At 37.0% G+C, this 23,520-nt stretch overlaps 3 protein-coding genes across 4 annotated transcripts in view; 2 read left to right on the forward strand and 1 right to left on the reverse strand.

The window, feature by feature from the left end:
• LOC106082699 (protein gone early) overlaps positions 1-23,520 on the forward strand; it is a 154,734-nt gene that overhangs the window by 125,244 nt on the left and 5,970 nt on the right. For both annotated transcript variants that reach the window (XM_013245370.2, XM_013245369.2), the window contains 4 exons: positions 14,966-15,086; positions 15,157-15,250; positions 23,081-23,129; positions 23,204-23,358. In XM_013245370.2, the coding sequence (XP_013100824.1) occupies positions 14,966-15,086; positions 15,157-15,250; positions 23,081-23,129; positions 23,204-23,358 (419 nt within the window). The remainder of the gene's footprint in view (positions 1-14,965; positions 15,087-15,156; positions 15,251-23,080; positions 23,130-23,203; positions 23,359-23,520) is intronic.
• On the forward strand, positions 5,346-6,120 carry LOC106082690 (uncharacterized). Its single transcript, XM_013245354.2, has 2 exons — positions 5,346-5,856; positions 5,915-6,120. The coding sequence occupies exons 1-2, from the start codon at positions 5,346-5,348 to the stop codon at positions 6,118-6,120; spliced, it is 717 nt and encodes a 238-aa protein (XP_013100808.2).
• LOC106082691 (protein lingerer) lies at positions 10,560-13,731 on the reverse strand. The gene is made up of 2 exons (XM_013245355.2): positions 13,645-13,731; positions 10,560-11,792 (listed from the first exon to the last, which is right to left on the reverse strand). Exons 1-2 carry the CDS (start codon positions 13,657-13,659, stop codon positions 10,560-10,562), a joined length of 1,248 nt encoding a protein of 415 aa, XP_013100809.2. The 5' UTR covers positions 13,660-13,731.

Raw genomic sequence — 23,520 nt, forward strand, 5'->3', positions numbered from 1 at the left:
CGCCATTCCGTTTGTAATAAATCGAAATATTGGTCTAAGACCCTATAATGTATGTATATATTTTTTAACGCCATGCCATTTAGAGTCGTTTGAGCCATGTCCGTCCGTATGTGTTCAAAGGAGTAAAGCTAACTATGAGCCCTGTTCAAATTCAGTTGTGTGCTTTACAACCTACTCTATTTAGGATGATATGTATTGGTAGTTTTTTTTCTAATTTATATTGAAAAAAAAACTATTTTTTCGGATTGCTCTGACTCTACAAAATAACATAAAAATAATAATTTTCCAAAAAATTGCCTGCGGAATTTTTGTTACAATTTTTCATAAAATAAGCCAAACAAAATTTTTTTCCAGAAAAAATGAAAAAATTGCTCTTTTTTGAAAGCTTTGTATTTTAACGCAAAAAATTATATATTCCATAATAATAATTTTTATACACTACTACTAGAAGATAGGAAAAATTAAAAAAAATTTATATCTATTAAATTATAATTTTGATATTAAATATTGTATAATGTTTGTTCTATCTCTTTTTCCAAAACCAATTTCCCAGGGGCTTTACTACAAAAAAACAAAAAAACAAAAAACGTGCTAATCTTATATAACCTCCACCATGGATCGCATTTGTCAAGTTCTATGCGTGGTATCTCTTTTTAGGCAAGAATATTGATTAAGAACTGTTATGCTATTGGAGCTATAACAAGTTATAGTCCGCTTCGGACCATAAGTGAATGCTGGACATTGTAGAAGTCATTGTGTAATATTTCAGATCATTCGGATAAGCATTGCGCCGTGTAGGGGATCAAGAAGCAAAATCGGGAGATCGATAGCTTGATCGCTGTATCAAGCTATTGATCGACTCAAACCATATAAGACACCTATGTTGAAGGTCATGAGAGAAGCCGTTGTACAAAATTTCTGCCAAATCGGATGAGAATTGCGTCCTCTAGAGGCTCAAGAAGTCAAGATCCCAGATCGATTTATATCGCAGGGTATAAAAACCGAGTGTATCTTTCATTTATCAGGACACCGAAATCTTCCTACGTATAAAGTTTTAAAGCGATTGGACCACAAGAGAGTGGTTTAAATAACATGTGATCTTTGTAAAAGTTTTCTTCTCACAAAAAATTGTCCAAAAACGTACAAGCTAAGGTCATAAACACTTCATATAAAAACCGTTTTCCCACTTACCTATTAAACAAAATTCCCAATCAAGTCATTGATTTAGTTTTTAATTTTTGGCAAAATCAAGTTTTAAAATAAACATTTTTTGACAATGATTAGCTTGTAGGTGGCAACAGCTAAAAAAACAATGCGATAACGACTAAATAGGCTGCTATTATATTCGATGTGACATTTGATAGCTTCCAAACTAAAGATAAACCGTTGTGGCGTTATTGTTATATGCAAAAAAATGGAATATGAACAAAGATGGAAACAAATGAAATTGATTTAAAAAAATGTCAATCAATTTCATAGGCATTTTCTCAAATATGAAAACAAGATATGCCTAGAGCGGAACTATTAATTTAACTCCCGCCAAATTTTTTTATTTTTATATGAAATATTCATACAATAAATTTAATCCTAAGTTTTTTTGAGCATAAAAACAAGTAAAAATTTAAAAAAAAAAAGGAAAATTTTATAACAAATATATCAAAAAAGACAAGTAAAAAGGCATTTAGTTGGGGCTCATCTTTCCATACCCACCACATCGAGAACAGTGCGCGAAATTAATATAGGTTCACCCAGAAATACCATAAACGAGTAAAAGCATGCTATGTTCGGCCGGGCCGAATCTTGGGAACCCACAACTATGGATTCTGCTAAAAATTTATACAAAATAAATAAAGTTGAAGAGCATAGTTTTATTCTGCATACCAAACTTCTGTCAAACTAGCAAAAATTAAAGCTTCTAGAAACCGAACAAGGATGATCGTGAGACCGCTTTACATGGGAGCTAAATCAGGTTATAGACTGTACCGTATTTGGCACGTTTGTTGGAAGTCGTAACAGAACACCGCACGCAAAATTTCAGCCAAATCGGACAAAAATTTACGGCTTGTAAAGACTCAAGAAATCAAATCGGAAGATCGGCTAATATGGGTAATATATCAAGTTATAGACCAATTTGGACTGTACTTAGCACAGTTGTTGAAAATCATAACGAAACACTAAATGTTCAATTTCAGCCAAATCGGACAAAAAGTGCAGCTTGTAAGGGCTCAAGAAGTCAAATCGGGAGATCGGTTTATATGGGAGCTACTTTCGGTTATAGACCGATGTGGACCGTACTTAGCATAGTTGTTAAAAATCATAACAAAACACTAAATGCTCAATTTCAATCAAATCGGACAAAAAGTGCAGCTTGTAAGGGCTCAAGAAGTCAAATCGGGAGATCGGTTTATATGGGAGCTATTTCCGGTTATAGACCGATGTGGACCGTACTTAGCATAGTTGTTAAAAATCATAACAAAACACTAAATGCTCAATTTCAATCAAATCGGACAAAAAGTGCAGCTTGTAAGGGCTCAAGAAGTCAAATCGGGAGATCGGTTTATATGGGAGCTATTTCCGGTTATAGACCATAATAGAACACTACATGCAAAATTTCAGCCAGATCGGACAAAAATTGCTGCTTGTAAGGGCTCAAGATGTCAAATCGGGAGATCGGTTTATATGGGAGCTATATCAGGTTATAGACCGATTTAAGTCGTAATTAGCACAGTTGTTGGAAGTCATAACAAAATACTACATGCTCAATTTCAGTCAAATCGGACAAAACGTGCGGCTTGTAAGGGCTCAAGAAATCAAATCGAGAGATCGGTTTATATGGGAGTTATATCACGTTATAGACCTACTCGAACCGCACATTTGTTGAAAATCATAACAGAACACTACATGGAAAATTTCAACCAAATCGGATAAAAATTGTGGCTTCCAGGGGCTCAAGAAGTCAAATCGGGTGATCGGATTGTATTGGGGGCTATATCTAAATCTGACCCGATATGGCCCATTTGCAATCCCAAAGACCTACAACAATATTAAGTATCTCAGCAAAATTTGAAGCGGCTAGCTTTACGCATTCGACGTCCATCGTGATTTCGACAGACGGATGGATGGACGGACAGACGGGCTGGCTAGATCAACTCAGAACGTAAAGACGATCAAGAATATATTGTACTTTATAGGATCTTAGATGAATATTTCTAGCTGTTACATACGAAATGACTAGATTAGTATACCCTCATCCAATGGGGGTGGGTAGAAAAAAGCGAAAGTAAAAGAAATTGATTTTTTTTCTTTATTATTAAAACAACGTGAAGACAAGTAAAACTAAGTTCGGCAAGGCCGAATCTTGGGTACACACCCCTATGTATACCGCTAAAAATTTACCCTTATTAAGCCAGTTTGTATTTGAATTATTTTATAATCATTCAAATCGGGTTTTGATTGCGGCTAATAGGGGTTCAAGAAGCCAATCCGGGGATCGATTTATATAGGAGCTACAACAGTTTATAGGCCGACTCGAATCATACTTAACACTGAATCAGAACATAAGTCTAATCGGGATATCGATTTATATGGGAGCTATATAAGCTATAAACTGATTTGCATCCTACTAGGCATAATTGTTGAGAGTCAAAACAAAACACTTCATGCCAAGTTTCAGCCAAATGGCGAAATATTTGAGCACTCTTGCGGCCAAAGAAATCAAGATCCGAGATAGGTTTATACAGCAGCTACCTCAGGTTTGGAACCGATTTGGACCATACTTAGCAAAGCATACCACATTTGAACCAAATCGAATAAGAATAGCGTCGTCTAGAGGCTCAAGAAGTAAGGATCCAAGATTGGTTTATATGTCAACTATATCAAAACATGTACCGATATAGCCCATTTACACACCGAACTGACCTAAACTAATAGGAATTACTTGTACATTTCAAGCGCGGCGAAAGTTAGCATGATTTTGTCAGACCGATGGACAGTCATGTCTAAATCGACTTAAAATCTCAAGAATCTTCAAGCATTAAAATATATGGACCGTACTATCGGTTCAATTAAAGGTTTCATGCATTTTTCTGAATTTTATGTTTTTTTTTTTAACTTTCCTGTAGGTCTTAAAAAAATACCCTTTACTTTGTTGGATCTCAGATCAATATTTCGATATGTTATAAACGGAATGACGAAATTAGTATACCTATGGTATAGGATATAAAAAGTACAAAATGAAACAAAGTAAAACGAAATGAAAGGAAGCAAAATGAAGTAGAATGAAAGAAATATGAAATATTCAATAACACAAAATAGATCTAGACAGTAGCCTTTCAAATCATGAAACGATTTTATTATTAATGTTATTTTTATTTTCTAAGGAAATATTAAAGGCAAAACATTTAAAATTAAAATTTTGGAAATGTATAAAACTTTAATTGTTAACTGCGCACCATGCCTTAAAGATTTATTAGAAACCCTCTCTTCGTAATTGCAGATTATAAAGATATGCTTATTGTATTTTCCTTATTTTTAAAAATTTTTATAACGTTCCTTTCATCTAATGAAAGGGTGTATGGGGGAATTAAGGATTTATTGATTAGTTCGATTTTGATTAATTTATGTGGTAATAGTCAAATCCTTTTGAAAATGTATTCAATATTTTAAATAATACAGAACTATTAAAAAGAGTAAATATCAAATCTCTTGATGCGACAAAAGTCTCATATATTTCTTATTAGGTTATAAAGAAATATTAAAATATTTGCATAAATTATGGGTCAAGCTGATCAACCCGCTGTGGGAGAGGCTCAAAAACCACCTCCGAATGCATGGACAACCACAACTCAAAGAATTGAATCTGGCTATTCGATTTGATTTTAGTATTGACAGCCGTTTTGGACTAACAATAGCTACCAAGTAGACACTCAAACAGCGGCGGCTGTAATAGCAAAAACAAAGGCGTTAAAATGACTCCAACCACCAATTGAGTGTTGAGAAGAGTAGGCTTAAGATTTTGTGCTACACCATCAGTCTTCTGACTAAAAATGGGAAGATTTGCATATTTGGTGGTGGGGTTTTGTTTCTTTTAATATATATGGTGTCTACGACTAGTTGGATGGGTATATGCTCAAAAGTATTTCAGATGACAATTTTTTTGTGTTCGTATAAAAGTTAAGCGGTCTTTGGATATTTGTATATAGTGCAGTTTTACAATTCGAGAGATAAACAAGTCACAAGAACGAACAAAAAAATTTTAAACAAAAAGTCAAAAAGTGCATCACAAAATAAAAAGTTCAAAAGAAAAAAAAAAAAAAACAAAGATATCAATAGCAAATCCTGTGAAAATGAGTGTATTCGTAGTTTTATTAACCTTATGGACAGTAACCTGCGCCGCTCCTCAATATGGATACGAACAACCTATTATTGGAGGACCAGCTGGCACCTACAATGGATTACCTGCTTCCGGTGCCGCTGGTCATGGAGGTGACAAGTATTTACCACCTGCAGCCACCACGGTTGCTCCTTTGATACGCAAACAATTCTATGTGATTTCTGCTCCCGATGATAGTGATAATCAGCCCAAAAACAAACATTTGGTCTTGGGCCGTCCTCAAAGGAACTATCGTGTGGTATTTATCAAGGCTCCCAACTCTGGTGCTGGCAACATTAAATACTCTGCTGAATTTGCCCAAAATGAAGAGAAAACAGTTATCTATGTACTTAATAAAAAGGATGATGAGTTGGATGCCAGCGATATTGCCACACCAGCACCAACAGCAGCCAGCCAACCTGAAGTGTTTTTCATCAAATACAGGACCGATGATGAGGCCCAGCAAGCTCAAAAAGAAATTCAAGGTAACCAATGAATTGGTTATGTTTTATGTGTTTAATTTATAGAAATATTATTTTATAGCCGAATATGACAAACTGGGAGGCACCAATGAAGTTGCCGATGAAACCACCGCTCCTATCACCTCCGTCATTGGTTCCTTGGAGGGCCTTAATACCGACGGCAGCTACAACTATCGTCAAACCAATGAGAATTCAGGAAATTCTAAAACTCCTGAAGTTCCCAGCAGCCAATATCTGCCATCAGTATTTAAACATAAAACCGCTTAATGAAATTTGCTAAAATCTCAAAATGTATTTGTTGGCTAGTTAGTTCAATTGTTATTTTAGTTTGTAAGCTCAACAGTACAAATTATAAGAGTTCATGTTACATTCTTATTTGTAAAATTAAATTTTTTTAAGTTATCATCCAACATTATAAAAAAAAAACTATTTAATTTGATAACCATTTTTTATTTGTTTAGAAAATTAGCAAGGACATATTATCCAAAAATAATAAAATACTAACCAAATTTCCCATGACCATGTCTCTCATGAACATGCCAATAAGGAGCTTCTCTCATATCAATGAGTACAGTCCGATTAAAGTTTTAAGCTCAATGATAAAGGGCCTCCTAGACCGAACGGCGTGCCGCATAACGATACCACTTGGTAGAGAAGTTTTAACATGATAGGATACCTCACAAATGTAGCCAGCTTTTGTAAATTTTCTGATGATCTGGCCGGGATTTAAAACCAGGCTTTCAGCGTCATAGGTGGACATACTAATCTCTGCGCCACGGTGGCCTCCAGAGGTTAGCAGCAATATATTTGAATAAAAAGACTCCACAATTTGAAATACCTTTACTAGGACTCAGGCCTAGAAGCCTGAATTTTTATTCAATCATGGTCACGCAGCATCACGTGATTGTGTTTGGATGTCGCTCACGAATTCCGTGACTGACGCTTGACATGGCAACTGATGCTTACCCTTTTGTGCCAGATTCGTAGCTTGGTCTGAAAGCATGTCAGAAGTACAAGAGCCAGCCTACAAGAGTGTCCGAAATATTTTTCTACCTGTGGATAATAACCACTGGTTATAACATCACTTTAACCTTGGAGTCTGGTTTGGTAGTGAGCTTGAATAATCAGGGCGTCATAGTTTTTATTTGCACATGGTCTAATGCTACTTTGGTATAGCAAAATCCACGAAATTTATTTAAATGATTTTGATTTCAAATTGCAACTAAAACCCTTATCTAAATCGTAGTTATGAAATGACTTCACAGTAGACCTCAACTTACCAATATCTTTGCTTAAGTAACAGTGCTTCATGTACCTTAACTGCCAAACGGGACTTCATCGTGCACGTGCTGCCGTCTGTCTCAGTGTACGTATTTTGGTGGTCATGCAATTTCATTGTTGGTTATTCAATAAATTTCTAAGGAAACTTTAATTTTTAAACCATACTTTTAGGATGAATTCAAGATATTGGAATTGAAGTTGAGCTCATACGCAAGAAAATGTCAAAATAGCCTATTAACATACCCGTCTATGATGCTCAACGCCTGGATAGGTAGTGGATTCGATTACCTACAAAAAAAGCTGCGGTCTGTCGCTACTAGGGTACCGCAGTTGCAGTTGGGCTAGTGTGTTTTGTTGTAATAGTTTGGATGCTTAATTTGGTAGAAATATATGAAGTGGAGAAATTTTCTTTCTTGCTGCGCTACAAAAGGAAAATACTCTTAGGAGCATAGTTTCAACCTAGAAGACATACTCCTTTGATAAATCCTACCGACGAGTTTGGGTGGTACCAAACGAAATCGCGATCTAGGAAACCTGTCAAATGCTAAGCAAAAAACCCATTTTTCTGCCTAACTTAAAAAACAAGGGTTTTTGTTTCTATTTGTAATACAAAAAGATTATCCTATGGTCAGCAGCCGGACAATATCCGATTGTATGAAACAAACTACTTTTATTACGAAGTTTTTGTTTTATTGCAACTGTGTAACGTTTCGCTTCAATATAGCATACGGTAGTCATGAACGTACCATTATTGAATGTAATTAACTTTGTTTATTGTAAACCCTTTAGCAACTTCGCCTACGGTAAAAGCACCTCTCTTACGTTGTAAAACCAAAAACTCTTTATTGACAAAAGTGTTTCGATATCCGCAAACGATTATTCGTTTACCGGACCAATAATTATACCCTCTCCGTCTCTCCAACTAGAGAGAGGAAGAGGGTGAGTATTTAGGTTTGAACTACCAACTTAGATCTGCTTATAATTGGTAACAATTTGAGTTAGAATTATGTTAGAACATTTAATTGAACTTGGCATCCTTTGCAATACGCACAATCTATTTTAAAATTAAACAAGACCCAAGATCGGTTTATATGGCAGCTATATCAGGTTATAGACCGATTTGAACAATACTTGGCACAGTTGTTGGGATTTTTCATATAGTCGGCGTTGATAAATTTTTTCACAGCTTGTGACTCTGTAATTGCATTCTTTCTTCTGTCAGTTATCAGCTGTAACTTTTAGCTTGCTTTAAAAAAAAAGTGTAAAAAAGTATATTTGATTAAAGTTCATTCTAAGTTTTATTAAAAATGCATTTACTTTCTTTTAAAAAATCCGCAATTACTTTTTGGGCAACCCAATACAATTTATTTTAAATTAGATTTTTCTTTTGACATAATTCAGGACTGTCTTTAATTAGCACAAATTAAGCATTTATTTGGGCTCACATGCTTTGAATGAGTCGTTCTTGTGGCAAAGGAGTCGTTTTGCCCTTAAAAATTGTAAGGGAAAAACGAGTCATTTTAAAAGCATATAAAGCTTATAAAGGGTTTTACGAGCTTTTTATCTTAAAAAAAGATGCAAGCAAGCAATTCAACAATTTACATGCCCGAGGTGACTAACATTCAAGCCCCAAGGATTAGCCAAATTTTGCATACTTGGAAAGCACTTCTACGTTGACAATGTTAAGTTTCGTGTCCATATCTTTATCCGTTCAAAAGTTACAGAATTGTTTCCAAGATTTTTCGATTAGGCAACACTGTGCAAATCTTATTTTATTAGACGTGTGCATTTGAAGAAGAATGATAGCAATTAAAATTAATTATTAAACGACTTGACCCGGAACCGGAGTGCTGTGGTGCTGTAACTTTGAGCTCCGAGAAGCTTAGCTAGAAGCTTTCAACAACAAATTACTTTGAATCTCAACGACCCAAAGTACAAATTTGTTGTTGAAAGGCACTCTTTGCAAGCCAACATATAACACCAATAATATATTCATAACCAAGGCAAAAAACCACCTAACCAGCCAACGCATGTGCTTTGCTTCGGGTGGTGGTGTTTTTGTTTTCTTTGTTCGGCTCGCGCTGCTTTGCTCGTTCGTTTTACTGCTGCTCTCGGGTTTTCCTCTGTCACTCTCTACTATTACCCTTAAAAACTAATTTTAATAATTTTGGTGCGGCAGAGTATTGAACTCATGATCTCATGTTTAGTAGTCTTGCACGAATCTTCAAACCTACCGACATCATATTCTTTATGTTGTATTTCAACAATCAATAAGTACTGCTGCATAGTAATAAGTGTCTCAATCAATTAAATTTTTATATCTATTAATTAAAAAGGTAAAAACCACTCTAATTTTTTTTTAATATGAAATTCATTTTTTTTTTTGCCGACCGGGGACTCGATCCTGGATTTGTAAGTCATGAATGGCATGGAAGTTTTGTGCTCTACATGGTAGTACGACTATTTTTACAACTACCTCAACTAAAAAATTTATCGAAAGTCAAAAAAATTTCAATAATTTTGTCTATCAAGTCTCTTGTAGAGACTTACTTACGCACTTCAACAAATAATGTATTCGATTTAATGCTCAAATTCGTTGAGAATTTAAAGTTTCACATACAAATTTGGTAGTTGGTTTTTCTTAGAGTTATTTTTTTCTGTGTACTGAGTAACTGTAATTGGGGTCACGGACACTGGCGGTATCGAGTGGGGAGTCTCAGTGAGAGGCCGGGCGGCACCGGCTCTTGCTTAAATACTGAGTGCCTAGTATGGTCGATATGGCAATGCGAGTTATTGACATCTTTAAATAACCGGACGTTACAGCGGTGATTGGATGGACTGCCGCCACTATGTAATTTTCGTCGGCGTTGTCCCCCCAAATATCATTTGCAGAAGCAGCTTCTTTTAATAATGCGAAATTGTAATCGCCAACAACTTTCGCTGGCCTGACAAAGAGTATCTATCAGATACTTGCTGTCTCTTAGTAATCCTCGGTAAAAAGTCCATCCCTATTTCTCAGGGAGATGACTTGTTGGGATTCTTGGAGAACTCTTTCCGCAACATAGATGCCTCATAAATACCTTTCAATTCTGCGCAGAACTAGGCCAAGGAACACCTCTTCGCTTTCTTCGTGTCGTTCTTGAAGCTGTCGAAGTCTTCATGGTCTACCCTCACAAGTTTGTGCCAATTCAAAATTCTAGAATACGAATCTATCTATTTAAACAGGATTACAGATGACAACTGGATCAACTCCCCAAAGAAAATCAATTATATATATATATTTTTTTTAATTTTTATTTTATTGAAAAGTCTGCTTTTTTATCGTATCGGAGTTTTACAATTATCGATTAACCAAATATTTAACAACAACAAAATCCTTAGAGGTCGCCTAAAATATTTCCATGATCAATAACCCACGTTTACATCTATTTCCTGGTGGGTGGTAAATAAGTCTGTTGAGTATTGACACCGGTGTGGTGGACATGTACAGGTGCAACATAGTGGGATTGATCATCACCTGTGACAAGAGTATTGCTAGTTGAGCCCACCGAAGAAGTTATACCAGTTGAACCGTCTGAAACATCATCAGCAGAAACACCTGAGGTGCCAGAATTGTCAATGGTAAAGCTACCGGTGGAATCGGAATCATCTGTGGAACCACCCAAACTGCCAATTACAGAAGAGACGGGAATGGTACCTTCATTGCTGACATCAGTGCTACCACCCAAAGCATCATATTGGGCTTGAATGGTGTGTTGGGCATGAATAGCTTCTTCGGGTGTCTTGTATTTGATGAAGAAAACTTCAGGTTTGTTATTAATGGGAGCGGGAGTAACAATTTCAGCGGAGACATCCAAAGCATTCTTCTTCTTGGAGAGCACATAAATGGCAGTCTTCTCTTCCGTGGGTGCCACATTGGCAATGATCTTAGCCTTGTTGGTATTTGAAGAGGGAGTGTCAATGAAGACAACGCGATAATTCTTTTGGGGACGACCAATATTGACATAACGGACAATTTCCTTCTCATCATGATCCAGGGGAGCCGAATGGAAATAGAAATGTTTGGAAACAATGGGAGCTTGATGGCGATGCAAATGAGTGAAGAAAGCTTGCTGCTCATCTGTGTTAACCTGGGAGGAGCCAGAATTGTAATGTGAACCGCCGAAAGAGCCGAAGGAACCAGAGCTGCCGAAGGAACCAGAGCTGCCAATGGAACCAGAGCTGCCGAAGGAACCAGAGCTACCGAAGGAACCAGAGCTGCCTACGGAGCCAGAGCTACCTACAGAACCTGAGCTACCAAAGGAGTCAGCTCCTCCAATGGAGCCGGAGTGACCAAAGGATCCGGAGCCACCTGCAGAACCAGAGCTGCCACTGGACCCAGCGCTGCCAAAGGATCCTGAGCCAAAACTACCAACACCAATTGGGTATGTTGAGACAAAGCCCGAGTTACCTGAAGAGATTTGGCCCACAGTGGGTTGAGAAGAAAAGTAGGCATTTCCAGAAGCAGTAGGTGTATACGAGTTGCCAGCTGCTGGAGTAATTGGGGCATTCAAAAAATTACCGCCGCCGCTGGAATGTCCCTGATTGTAACGATAGCCCAAGCTCAAATCAGGGCGGGCATTTGCACAGCTTAGAAGCAGCGTAGCGCAGACAAGTATCTGAAATTAAAATATGAAATAATATTTAAGGTTAGATAAGTAGTCATATTCAACTTTTTCATATAGGTAGGTTAGAGTGGTTTTCATCCTGAGAGCGGTAAAACTGAGCCACGCCAAAGTACGGTAGGCCAATTTGTCTCCCATCAGTCGCCTTAATAACTTTGGAAATACTTCTTGAGGCATATCTTAAGGAAGCTGTCAGAATGGGCAATGGGCTTGACATAAACCCCACTGAAACTGATATCCCCTTGAAAGACTAAACTGGTAGTTTTTACCTGAATAAGGAATCTGGGCCTTTCCGAGGCAGGTAGACAAATCTGTTGAGAATTGACACCGAGTAGTGCCAGTAGAACTCATCGAAAAAGTGATATCAGTTGAACAGATCTGAAACATCATCAGCTTCCGGTAAAATGGGAATCAGACAGCAAAGTTTTTGGACGTGATGGATAGTAATGCCTAGAAAATGGTCCGAAGGGAACTAAATACATCAAATTTCTATCGCAACTTGTAAACAAGGAGTTAGGTTTTTTGCCAGGGATGGTGCACTAAATTTTTAAAGCGGTGGTTTGGCAGATTCTCCTCTATGGATGTCTGGTATGGCATCAGCATGACCTTGGAGGTACATGGTACCACTGCAATGCCGATCTCTGCAGCAAATGCCCGGAGAGTATACTATTCTTGATCTTTTGCCTTAGAACCTTTAGGTTGGTTGTGCATATACAAAGATCGCCGAGTCGAGAACTATGCTGCTAGCTATGCTATAAGCTATGTGCAATCTTCTATTCTGATAGGGTGGCGGCGAAAAGGCGAGGCCGCATGCTTTTTGAAGCTTAATGGATTATGTACTGAGGAAGGGCTGGATGTCGTTTTCCTGAAAAACATACAGCAGATGGGGTCTATATTGAATATCTTGGAATTAGGCAGTAATATGGGCTGATGTGGGAGGCCATCGTAGCGGATAGGTTAGCATGTCCGCCTATTTCATATCCTGAAGAGAACATTAAAAAAAAATTTTAGCGGTGGTTATCCACTCCTAGTGCTGGCGACATTTGTGAGGTACAAAGCCATGTAAAAACTTCTTCCCAAAGAGGTATCACAATACTTGTCTTCGTGCTTCTCTTGAGCATAATTGTTCAATACTTTATGGGGCCAGGACCCTACCTCTTAACTTAACAATGGTTAAAGCGATTTAAGCGGATTTTGAAGTCATATACACTACAGATTGAGGCAATATGAAATTAATGTTATTTGAGAGTAGGGCACGAATCTCATATAATTTTGCACGGCCAATTGACTGTGTGTACGCTCCAAAAACCAGACTACGGCAATATAGGACTCAAATGCGAGGTATAAGGATGTAAAGCATGAATTTCATATCCACTTTGAATGCCAAGTTCTTTTTTGGGGTATCCTCTTTCCGAAAATACCCTCCAATCAGGACATATTGGTCATATAGATCTCAAATAAAATGTATTTGGGAGGACCAATCTGACACGCAATGTTGTGGTCAAGTGCCTGGGGCATTTCGAGGTAAAGTATTGTTATTCAAGAAGCATACATATATCACTTTTGCAGCACGGTGCTTCACTTAAAGTTAAAAATTTCACTGAATGTGTTTATCCCTTCTTTTTTAAACATTAATGAATTTTTTCTTGATTCAAATGTTCACAATTTTTTCCATTCTGTGTCACTAATGTAAAGGAAAGTGTTTATCAATCCTTTTATTTCCTTTTTACAGCCCCTTCTAGATTTTTTAATGTTTTTCAGTTTTCAATGTCAATATCCACTTTTTGTTTTTTTTTTTATTATTATCATATTTTTGTTTCTTTTTTATTTCCTTAAACGCACTCACCACAAATGAATTCATGCTCAAGCTTAGTTTAACCTAACTCAGGATACGAAAAAACGTTGTTCTCACTAAGACAATTGATGGATTGTTACTGATATCTAACGCCACCGTATCTAACAATTTTATACCAATTCTATTTTTGCTCAAAAATCACAAAGAGTGAAATATTTCTAAAAATGAAAAAAAAAATGTTACAATAAAACTCCTCAGCATCATCATCACTGGCTAGCCAATAATTTAATTAAAACTAATTAAAGACTTTTTTTGTTGTTTAAAAATTTCAACATACAAATGTGAATTCAAAAATCAAAATGTTATAAATCCATGCATACAACAGCGTACTACCGAGTACAAGTCCAGTCGAGCAAAATATTTGGTATTTCCCTAAATCCCCCCATTGGTCATCAGGCGTGATTAAATTGGTCGTTTGACCACATGCACTAAAAGGTGCTAATTTTTTGGTGGACAAGTTTGTCTTTTATGATTTTTTTAGAGCAAAATGTCAAATTACTAAGACGGATTTGCTTATGAACTTTTTAGGTTCTTTTTTTGGAAAAAAAGATCCAACCAATCAATGGACATTAAAGGCCTCACATTTGCTATGTCATACAGGCAAACGAAGCATTTATTAATTAATATTTTAGCATTCATGGTTTATGATGTCTTGGTTGATATGTTATTTTATGGTTGATATATGATTTTATTTAGAGCTGTTTTTTTTTGTTTTCTTTGGCTATGACGAAATGCAAAGAGAAATCTTTTGTTTGAAGTTCAATGATTTTTATATTAGCACTTTTTTTCTTCATTTGATTAAATTTGATTTATTGGAACAAGTGGAAAGTTACTCAAGCTTGAAATATTCTAAGGATTTGTGTTTTCGTAAGCGGAACGAGGTTTACTAGTGATGTCAAGTTCAATGTCTTTTGCTACTAATATTTATTGTTATCAAAGCTATGTAATAGATTAAAAAATTTTAATTGTTATTCAATAGCGGTAGCTGTTTTTACTGCAACTGAATCAGAGTAAAATAATAAAAATTTTTTAGCACTTCAGTTTTGTATTGAGAAAATGGTTAAGGGTTTCTTCAAAAATAGACCACATTGGCGCCATGTCAATTATTGCCACAACCAATGACTGTTTTAAATTTTAATAAAATGTGCTCTTTAATTATTATGAAAATTAGTTTATTTTTTGGATGACTAATATTGAAATGAGCACAAGGAAGTTGATATAAGGTCTTGAATTTGAATTTTGTTTGAACTGTTACAATGTTTATTAATGAAGTTTATTAAATCTTTTATTCTTTGTTTTATTATCATTACAGAAGGCTGGCAAGCATTAAGGGACTCTAAAATTTTGCAATTTTGGGATTACAAAAAGGCTTTGATTCACTTGCAAACTGCTTATGGCATATTTCCATATTATAAAGTGTCCATTGAAAATCGGTAAGTCATGCAGTAAACTGTTATGTTCAACTATTAATTGTATTAATTTGTATACATTTATTTATTTTAGTTTTAGCAAACCCCATGACTATATTATCGCATTAGATGAGGGAGAAATTGGACTACCAGACAAGTATTTCTATAATATAGATCAAAATGATGAGGTAAGTATTTGTTGAAAATTTGTAAATTAAACAAGTAAAAAGGCAAAAGGCCGGGCCGAACTTTGGATACCCACCACCTCGGGTATATATGTTAACCCCATTTCGTCACAATCCGGTGAAAATTGGATAACTTAAGCATCCAAATTCGGCACGGCCATTGAGTGGCCTAATATATATGTCACTATTCAATTTTGTAGAAGAAAATATTGATCTTTTTGGTAGATATAGCCAATTATAAACCGATCTGAACCATATTAAGGTCGGATATCGTGAGGCTCAGAAAAACTCACTGTTTCAAATTTCAGCGAAATCGGGTAATAAATAAAGCTTTTATGGGCTTCAGACCCTTTATCGGGAGATCGGTCTATATTGCAGCTATATCTAAATATAACCCGATCTAATCCATATTTAGGTCAGATGTCGGGAGGCTTAGAACTGAGCACTATTCCAAGTTTAATCGAGATCGAGATCGAATAAAAAAATAAAGCTTTTATGGCCTTCAGAAGCTTTATCGGGAGATCGGTCTATATGACAGCTATATCTAAATATTGTCCGATCTGAACCATATTCACGTGAAGTGTCGGGAGGCTTAAAATAACCCACTGTTGCAAATTTCAGCGAAGTCGGGTAATAAATAAAGCTTTTATGGTCTTCAGACTCTTTATTGGGAGATCGGTCTATATGGTAGCTATATCTAAATATAGTACGATCTGAACCCTATTTAGTTGTCGGGAGGCCTAAAACTACTCACTGTTTCAAATTTCAACATCGGATGAAAAATTAAGTTTTTATGGGCATTATCGGAAATCTTTATCGGAAAATCGGTCTATATAGCAGCTATATCCAAATATGGTCCGATTTGACCCGTTCAAGAACTTAACCAGAGTGCACCAAAAAGACGTATCTATGCCAAATTTCAGCTCAATATCTCAATTTTTGAACACTAGAGTGAATACAACAGACGGACGGACAGACACACGGACATCGTTAAATCGTCTTAGAATTTTACGACGATCCGAAATATATTGTATATACTTTGTAGGGTCGGAAATTGATATATAGCAGACCTAGGGTCCTGAACGTAAATTCTAAAGAAACTGAACTGGCCAAATTGAAACCTTATGCTTCCTCAACGTAGAGACTTCGATATCCGACAATACTTGGGAGTGATCTTGGGGCGTATTGAAAAGGCTTACAGATGTTAAACACTATATAGGTTGGCTGTAGGCTCTATATAATCAAACCAATTAATGACTCTATAGTATTGCGACTCGATCTGAGATGGAGAGAAAGTGCAACACAGAGACATTACAAGTGGTTCATGGAACGTGTTGTGTTTGAGGGGGCGATGAAAACTTTACCTGTACTGAACCGTAGACAATTATGGATGTGAGACCCACAGATTAAGTACGAGAAATCCTCTATGACTATGAGACTTAAGGCGATGGAGAGTGAATAGAAGATAGAATCATAGAATAGAAGATAGAATTATACTATCGCCGGATAATCGAGACAAAGTACAGAAACCTTCCTAGATTGCAAGAGATTTCCAATCGAATAACTGAGAAGGCGTCCGAAGTCCGGTATGATACACTGTTGTCGTCTTGGTATTGGTACACGGATGGATTGAATCTAGAGCGGAGAATAGGTCTGGGCGTCTATAAAGAGGAACTGGAGACTAAGTTCTGCTTCTGGCTACGTGACTAGAACACAATGCGTTATATGGTACAAGTTCGCAGGCTATCATGTATGATGCATGATATACAAAGAATATTATCGTAAGTAATGCCCAATTCGCGTGACGTTATCTGCCAGAAACGCCCGATTCGTAGAAAAGAACAAAATTTGGTTTCTTGCATTGTTATCATGATGCCCTGCTCATGAAAATGTTGTATTCAGATTTGCTCCAAATTCCTTAACATCAGTCTTATCTGTGCCCATTCTATCATTTATGTTCCGAGCGCCTAGAAAACATATGAAAGATTTTGGTACCAATATCAAAAGAATAGCTTTGGTCCAACGATGGGAACATTTGCCCTCCACAAGGAAACTGCCGATAATCAATTGAGGCTAATGGTCGCGGAGATTAGATTTCAATATGGTAATATTGGCAAGGCCTATGATTGTCCCCCCATCAAGAGGTGGAAAACCAAATTGAACAAGTTGTGATGGAAGACATTTAAGCGAATTCTGATCATTAAGGTTACTAACCTTCTAAGCATTGCGAGAAATATATAGCAACTTCCTTCAAGCATATAGCAACTACCTTCAAGAAAGCATTTCTTGTCTCGATAATATAGCTGCGCAATGGCAAAATATAACCCACTCCATGGCAAGCAACCTTAGAAAGCCAGAACGGGATAAACTAGCCATTGGGAATAGTGTCAAAGAATACAGCAAGAGCTGCTTCAGCGAAATACCTACGCTCTTAGATACTCATATTTGTTCGGGAAGAAAACTGACCAACACACTCTCTTAAAATAAGCTGGTCGGACGTAGGAAGTCAGAAAACTGCCAATGCAACACATTTCAAATAGCTTGAAGGTTAAGGTTAGGTTAAAGTTGCAGTCTGCCATCGGACTCACTTAGACGTTTTCGTCCATTGTGATACCACAGGGACAGAAGAAGGAAGATGCCTCCTAGTTCCTACAGATGAACCATCCAGATCTAAATCTAATCTAAAGTGGAACTCCGTCTGACTGCCAGTACGGGACAATCACATAGAAGATAGTCTCTTCTTCTTCGTTGTCCTCACAGCTTCTGCAAAAGTCGTTACTGGCAACCTTCGGCCTGTCAACATGTTTTCCGATTAGACGGTGAATGGACACAATGACTGAGATATCTGTTCTAGCCGGTAACAGCAAAGCGGTGATAGACCTCTTCAAGTCTAGAACGTAGTCCTGGTAAAATAATTGTGCAATTGTGAAACATAAGTCACTCCATGGCAAGCAACCTCAGAACACCAGAACGTTTATCTAACAAAAGAACGAAAGAAAAGAATCGAGACAAAGTACAGAAACCTTCCTAGATTGCAAGAGATTTCCAATCGAATAACTGAGAAGGCGTCCGAAGTCCGGTATGATACACTGTTGTCGTCTTGGTATTGGTACACGGATGGATTGAATCTAGAGCGGAGAATAGGTCTGGGCGTCTATAAAGAGGAACTGGAGACTAAGTTCTGCTTCTGGCTACGTGACTAGAACACAATGCGTTATATGGTACAAGTTCGCAGGCTATCATGTATGATGCATGATATACAAAGAATATTATCGTAAGTAATGCCCAATTCGCGTGACGTTATCTGCCAGAAACGCCCGATTCGTAGAAAAGAACAAAATTTGGTTTCTTGCATTGTTATCATGATGCCCTGCTCATGAAAATGTTGTATTCAGATTTGCTCCAAATTCCTTAACATCAGTCTTATCTGTGCCCATTCTATCATTTATGTTCCGAGCGCCTAGAAAACATATGAAAGATTTTGGTACCAATATCAAAAGAATAGCTTTGGTCCAACGATGGGAACATTTGCCCTCCACAAGGAAACTGCCGATAATCAATTGAGGCTAATGGTCGCGGAGATTAGATTTCAATATGGTAATATTGGCAAGGCCTATGATTGTCCCCCCATCAAGAGGTGGAAAACCAAATTGAACAAGTTGTGATGGAAGACATTTAAGCGAATTCTGATCATTAAGGTTACTAACCTTCTAAGCATTGCGAGAAATATATAGCAACTTCCTTCAAGCATATAGCAACTACCTTCAAGAAAGCATTTCTTGTCTCGATAATATAGCTGCGCAATGGCAAAATATAACCCACTCCATGGCAAGCAACCTTAGAAAGCCAGAACGGGATAAACTAGCCATTGGGAATAGTGTCAAAGAATACAGCAAGAGCTGCTTCAGCGAAATACCTACGCTCTTAGATACTCATATTTGTTCGGGAAGAAAACTGACCAACACACTCTCTTAAAATAAGCTGGTCGGACGTAGGAAGTCAGAAAACTGCCAATGCAACACATTTCAAATAGCTTGAAGGTTAAGGTTAGGTTAAAGTTGCAGTCTGCCATCGGACTCACTTAGACGTTTTCGTCCATTGTGATACCACAGGGACAGAAGAAGGAAGATGCCTCCTAGTTCCTACAGATGAACCATCCAGATCTAAATCTAATCTAAAGTGGAACTCCGTCTGACTGCCAGTACGGGACAATCACATAGAAGATAGTCTCTTCTTCTTCGATGTCCTCACAGCTTCTGCAAAAGTCGTTACTGGCAACCTTCGGCCTGTCAACATGTTTTCCGATTAGACGGTGAATGGACACAATGACTGAGATATCTGTTCTAGCCGGTAACAGCAAAGCGGTGATAGACCTCTTCAAGTCTAGAACGTAGTCCTGGTAAAATAATTGTGCAATTGTGAAACATAAGTCACTCCATGGCAAGCAACCTCAGAACACCAGAACGTTTATCTAACAAAAGAACGAAAGAAAAGAATCGAGACGAAGTACAGAAACCTTCCTAGATTGCAAGAGATTTCCAATCGAATAACTGAGAAGGCGTCCGAAGTCCGGTATGATACACTGTTGTCGTCTTGGTATTGGTACACGGATGGATTGAATCTAGAGCGGAGAATAGGTCTGGGCGTCTATAAAGAGGAACTGGAGACTAAGTTCTGCTTCTGGCTACGTGACTAGAACACAATGCGTTATATGGTACAAGTTCGCAGGCTATCATGTATGATGCATGATATACAAAGAATATTATCGTAAGTAATGCCCAATTCGCGTGACGTTATCTGCCAGAAACGCCCGATTCGTAGAAAAGAACAAAATTTGGTTTCTTGCATTGTTATCATGATGCCCTGCTCATGAAAATGTTGTATTCAGATTTGCTCCAAATTCCTTAACATCAGTCTTATCTGTGCCCATTCTATCATTTATGTTCCGAGCGCCTAGAAAACATATGAAAGATTTTGGTACCAATATCAAAAGAATAGCTTTGGTCCAACGATGGGAACATTTGCCCTCCACAAGGAAACTGCCGATAATCAATTGAGGCTAATGGTCGCGGAGATTAGATTTCAATATGGTAATATTGGCAAGGCCTATGATTGTCCCCCCATCAAGAGGTGGGGGGACAACCAAATTGAACAAGTTGTGATGGAAGACATTTAAGCGAATTCTGATCATTAAGGTTACTAACCTTCTAAGCATTGCGAGAAATATATAGCAACTTCCTTCAAGCATATAGCAACTACCTTCAAGAAAGCATTTCTTGTCTCGATAATATAGCTGCGCAATGGCAAAATATAACCCACTCCATGGCAAGCAACCTTAGAAAGCCAGAACGGGATAAACTAGCCATTGGGAATAGTGTCAAAGAATACAGTAAGAGCTGCTTCAGCGAAATACCTACGCTCTTAGATACTCATATTTGTTCGGGAAGAAAACTGACCAACACACTCTCTTAAAATAAGCTGGTCGGACGTAGGAAGTCAGAAAACTGCCAATGCAACACATTTCAAATAGCTTGAAGGTTAAGGTTAGGTTAAAGTTGCAGTCTGCCATCGGACTCACTTAGACGTTTTCGTCCATTGTGATACCACAGGGACAGAAGAAGGAAGATGCCTCCTAGTTCCTACAGATGAACCATCCAGATCTAAATCTAATCTAAAGTGGAACTCCGTCTGACTGCCAGTACGGGACAATCACATAGAAGATAGTCTCTTCTTCTTCGATGTCCTCACAGCTTCTGCAAAAGTCGTTACTGGCAACCTTCGGCCTGTCAACATGTTTTCCGATTAGACGGTGAATGGACACAATGACTGAGATATCTGTTCTAGCCGGTAACAGCAAAGCGGTGATAGACCTCTTCAAGTCTAGAACGTAGTCCTGGTAAAATAATTGTGCAATTGTGAAACATAAGTCACTCCATGGCAAGCAACCTCAGAACACCAGAACGTTTATCTAACAAAAGAACGACGTTGGTAATAGTTTTGGAGAATACAGCAATAGCTGGTTCAGTGAACTACCAACCTTCTCGTATATTCATATATATTCTGGGACAAAACTCACCAACACCTTCTCTTAAAATTAGCTGGTCAAATATGTACATCGTAGGCGGTGATGATTGCAGATGAGGGAAAAGGGTTTTGCGATTCACCTCGGAATTATGAAACTGAATCTTAAAATTAATAGGGTGGTCAACGAACATTAAAGAAATTTGTGACTAGAACACTTGAAGAATTGAAACTTAAGTGCCGGTCTTGTCAAGTTATATTTCCGACACTACAAAGTATATAAATTTTGGATCTTCGTAAAATTCTAAGGCGATTTAACGATGTCCGCGTGTCTGTTCGTCTATCCGTCCGTCTGTTTTAATCACTCTAGGGCCTTCAAAAATTGAGATATTGAGCTGAAATTTGGCACAGATACGTCTTTTTGATGCACGCTGGTTAAGTTCTTGAGCGGGCCAAATTGGACCATATTTGGATATAGCTGCTATATAGACCGATTTTCCGATAAAGGGTCTAATGCCCATAAAAACTTTATTTTTCATTCGATTTTGCTGTGAGTTGTTTTGAGCCTCCCGACAACGGACCCAAATATGGTTCAGATCGGGCTATATTTAGATATAGTTACCATAGAGACCGATCTCCCTATAAAGGGTCTGAAGACCATAAAAGCTTTATTTATTACTCGATTTCGCTGAAATTTGCAACAGTGGGTTAATTTAAGCCTCCCGACATCTGACCTAAATATGGATTAGATTCGCTGAAACTTAAAACAGTGAGTTATTTTAAGCCTCCCGAAAACTAACCCAAATATGGTACAGATCGGACTATATCATATAGACCGATCTGCCGATAAAGGGTCTGAAGCCCGTAAAAGCTTTATTTTTTAACTGATTACGCTAAAATTTTAAACAGTGAGTAGGTTAAGACTTCCTAACATCCGACCTAAATATGGTTCAGATCGGTTTAAAATTGGATATATCTGCCAAAAAGACCAATATTTTCTTCTACAAAATTGAATAGTGACATATGTATATATTAGACCAATCAATGTCCGTGCCGAATTTGGGTGCTTAAGTTATCCAATTTTCACCCAAGGTGGTGGGTATACAAAGTTCGGCCCGGGCTAACTTAATGCCTTTTTACTTGTTATATTTCTTTAATGGCCCGCCAATGAAGACAATAATTTCAATAAAGGAGAACCGTATAGATCGATATGCTTTTTCTAGCCGAGACACTGGAGACATTACCAACAATGCATGTGAATATTAGCAGAGATCTCAAACAAGTCAATCCGTGACAATAAATGGTTTTTGTAGCTTTAGAGCTATCGAAGGCTTTCGACCCAATATATAATAGGTATTCTTGAGTTTAAACGAGTTAAGGTAGCCGCATTTGCTTACATATTTTTTGTTTAGGTAGTTCGGTTGGGATTGAAATTGGGCCAAATCAGTCAATGTTTACATAGATATAATTCACATATAAACCGATATCACGATTTAACTTCTTGAGTCTCTGGTGGTCAAAATTATTTTTAGATTTGGATGAAACGTGGTGTTTTGATATGACCCCCAACTTCTATGGAAAATACAGTGCAAATCAGTCTTAAACGTGACCAACACATTTATATGCACATTTATTATCCGATTTGGCTGAAATTTTACATGTATCATTTTGTTATGTCTTCCAAGAGTTTTAAATTCATTGTATATTTAGGTAGTTAGGAAAAAAACTTCGAAAATATACCATAATAATTCATAGTGATTTATTGCATAGACTTATTGCTTTAATCCATGTTTTTTTCCTATTTTTTTCCAGATTGTTAGAGGCTATATTTTACTGTTACGAGATTTTGCCATAAATATGGGTAATTTAATTTAATTCTGTGTGTTTCCACTTTTTCCACGAGTTATGATTTTTTATTTCATATTTTTCTTTCAGGTATTGTATCACAACAGGCAGAACTTTTCGCTGATGAGATTTTCAATTATGAAAAGAGAATTGTAAATCGCTTAGACATCGTAAAAACATCTGCCAGTGAACGAAATTACAATGAAATTAAAACATTGGCAGAAATGAAATCCATTGCACCATCGGTAAGATTATTAACTTCAAAATGAGAAAATTTTATTTCAATTTAATTTTTAGAGAAAATTTATTCAAATTGTTTTCAATTGTATCTTTAAAGAAAATTAAGTTAAAATGTTGTCTTTAGAGACAATTTTATAGAAATTTTGTCTTTAGAGAAACCTATTTCT

This window comes from Stomoxys calcitrans, chromosome 4 (assembly GCF_963082655.1).
Source record: "Stomoxys calcitrans chromosome 4, idStoCalc2.1, whole genome shotgun sequence".
NCBI classification, from domain to species: domain Eukaryota; kingdom Metazoa; phylum Arthropoda; class Insecta; order Diptera; family Muscidae; genus Stomoxys; species Stomoxys calcitrans.

Excerpts from the sequence above, each read along its gene's own strand:
- LOC106082690 (XM_013245354.2), top strand. The coding sequence starts at position 5,346 with ATGAGTGTATTCGTAGTTTTATTAACCTTATGGACAGTAACCTGCGCC. Across the intron at positions 5,857-5,914 it reads AGCTCAAAAAGAAATTCAAG|CCGAATATGACAAACTGGGA; the intron begins GTAACCAATGAA and ends ATTATTTTATAG.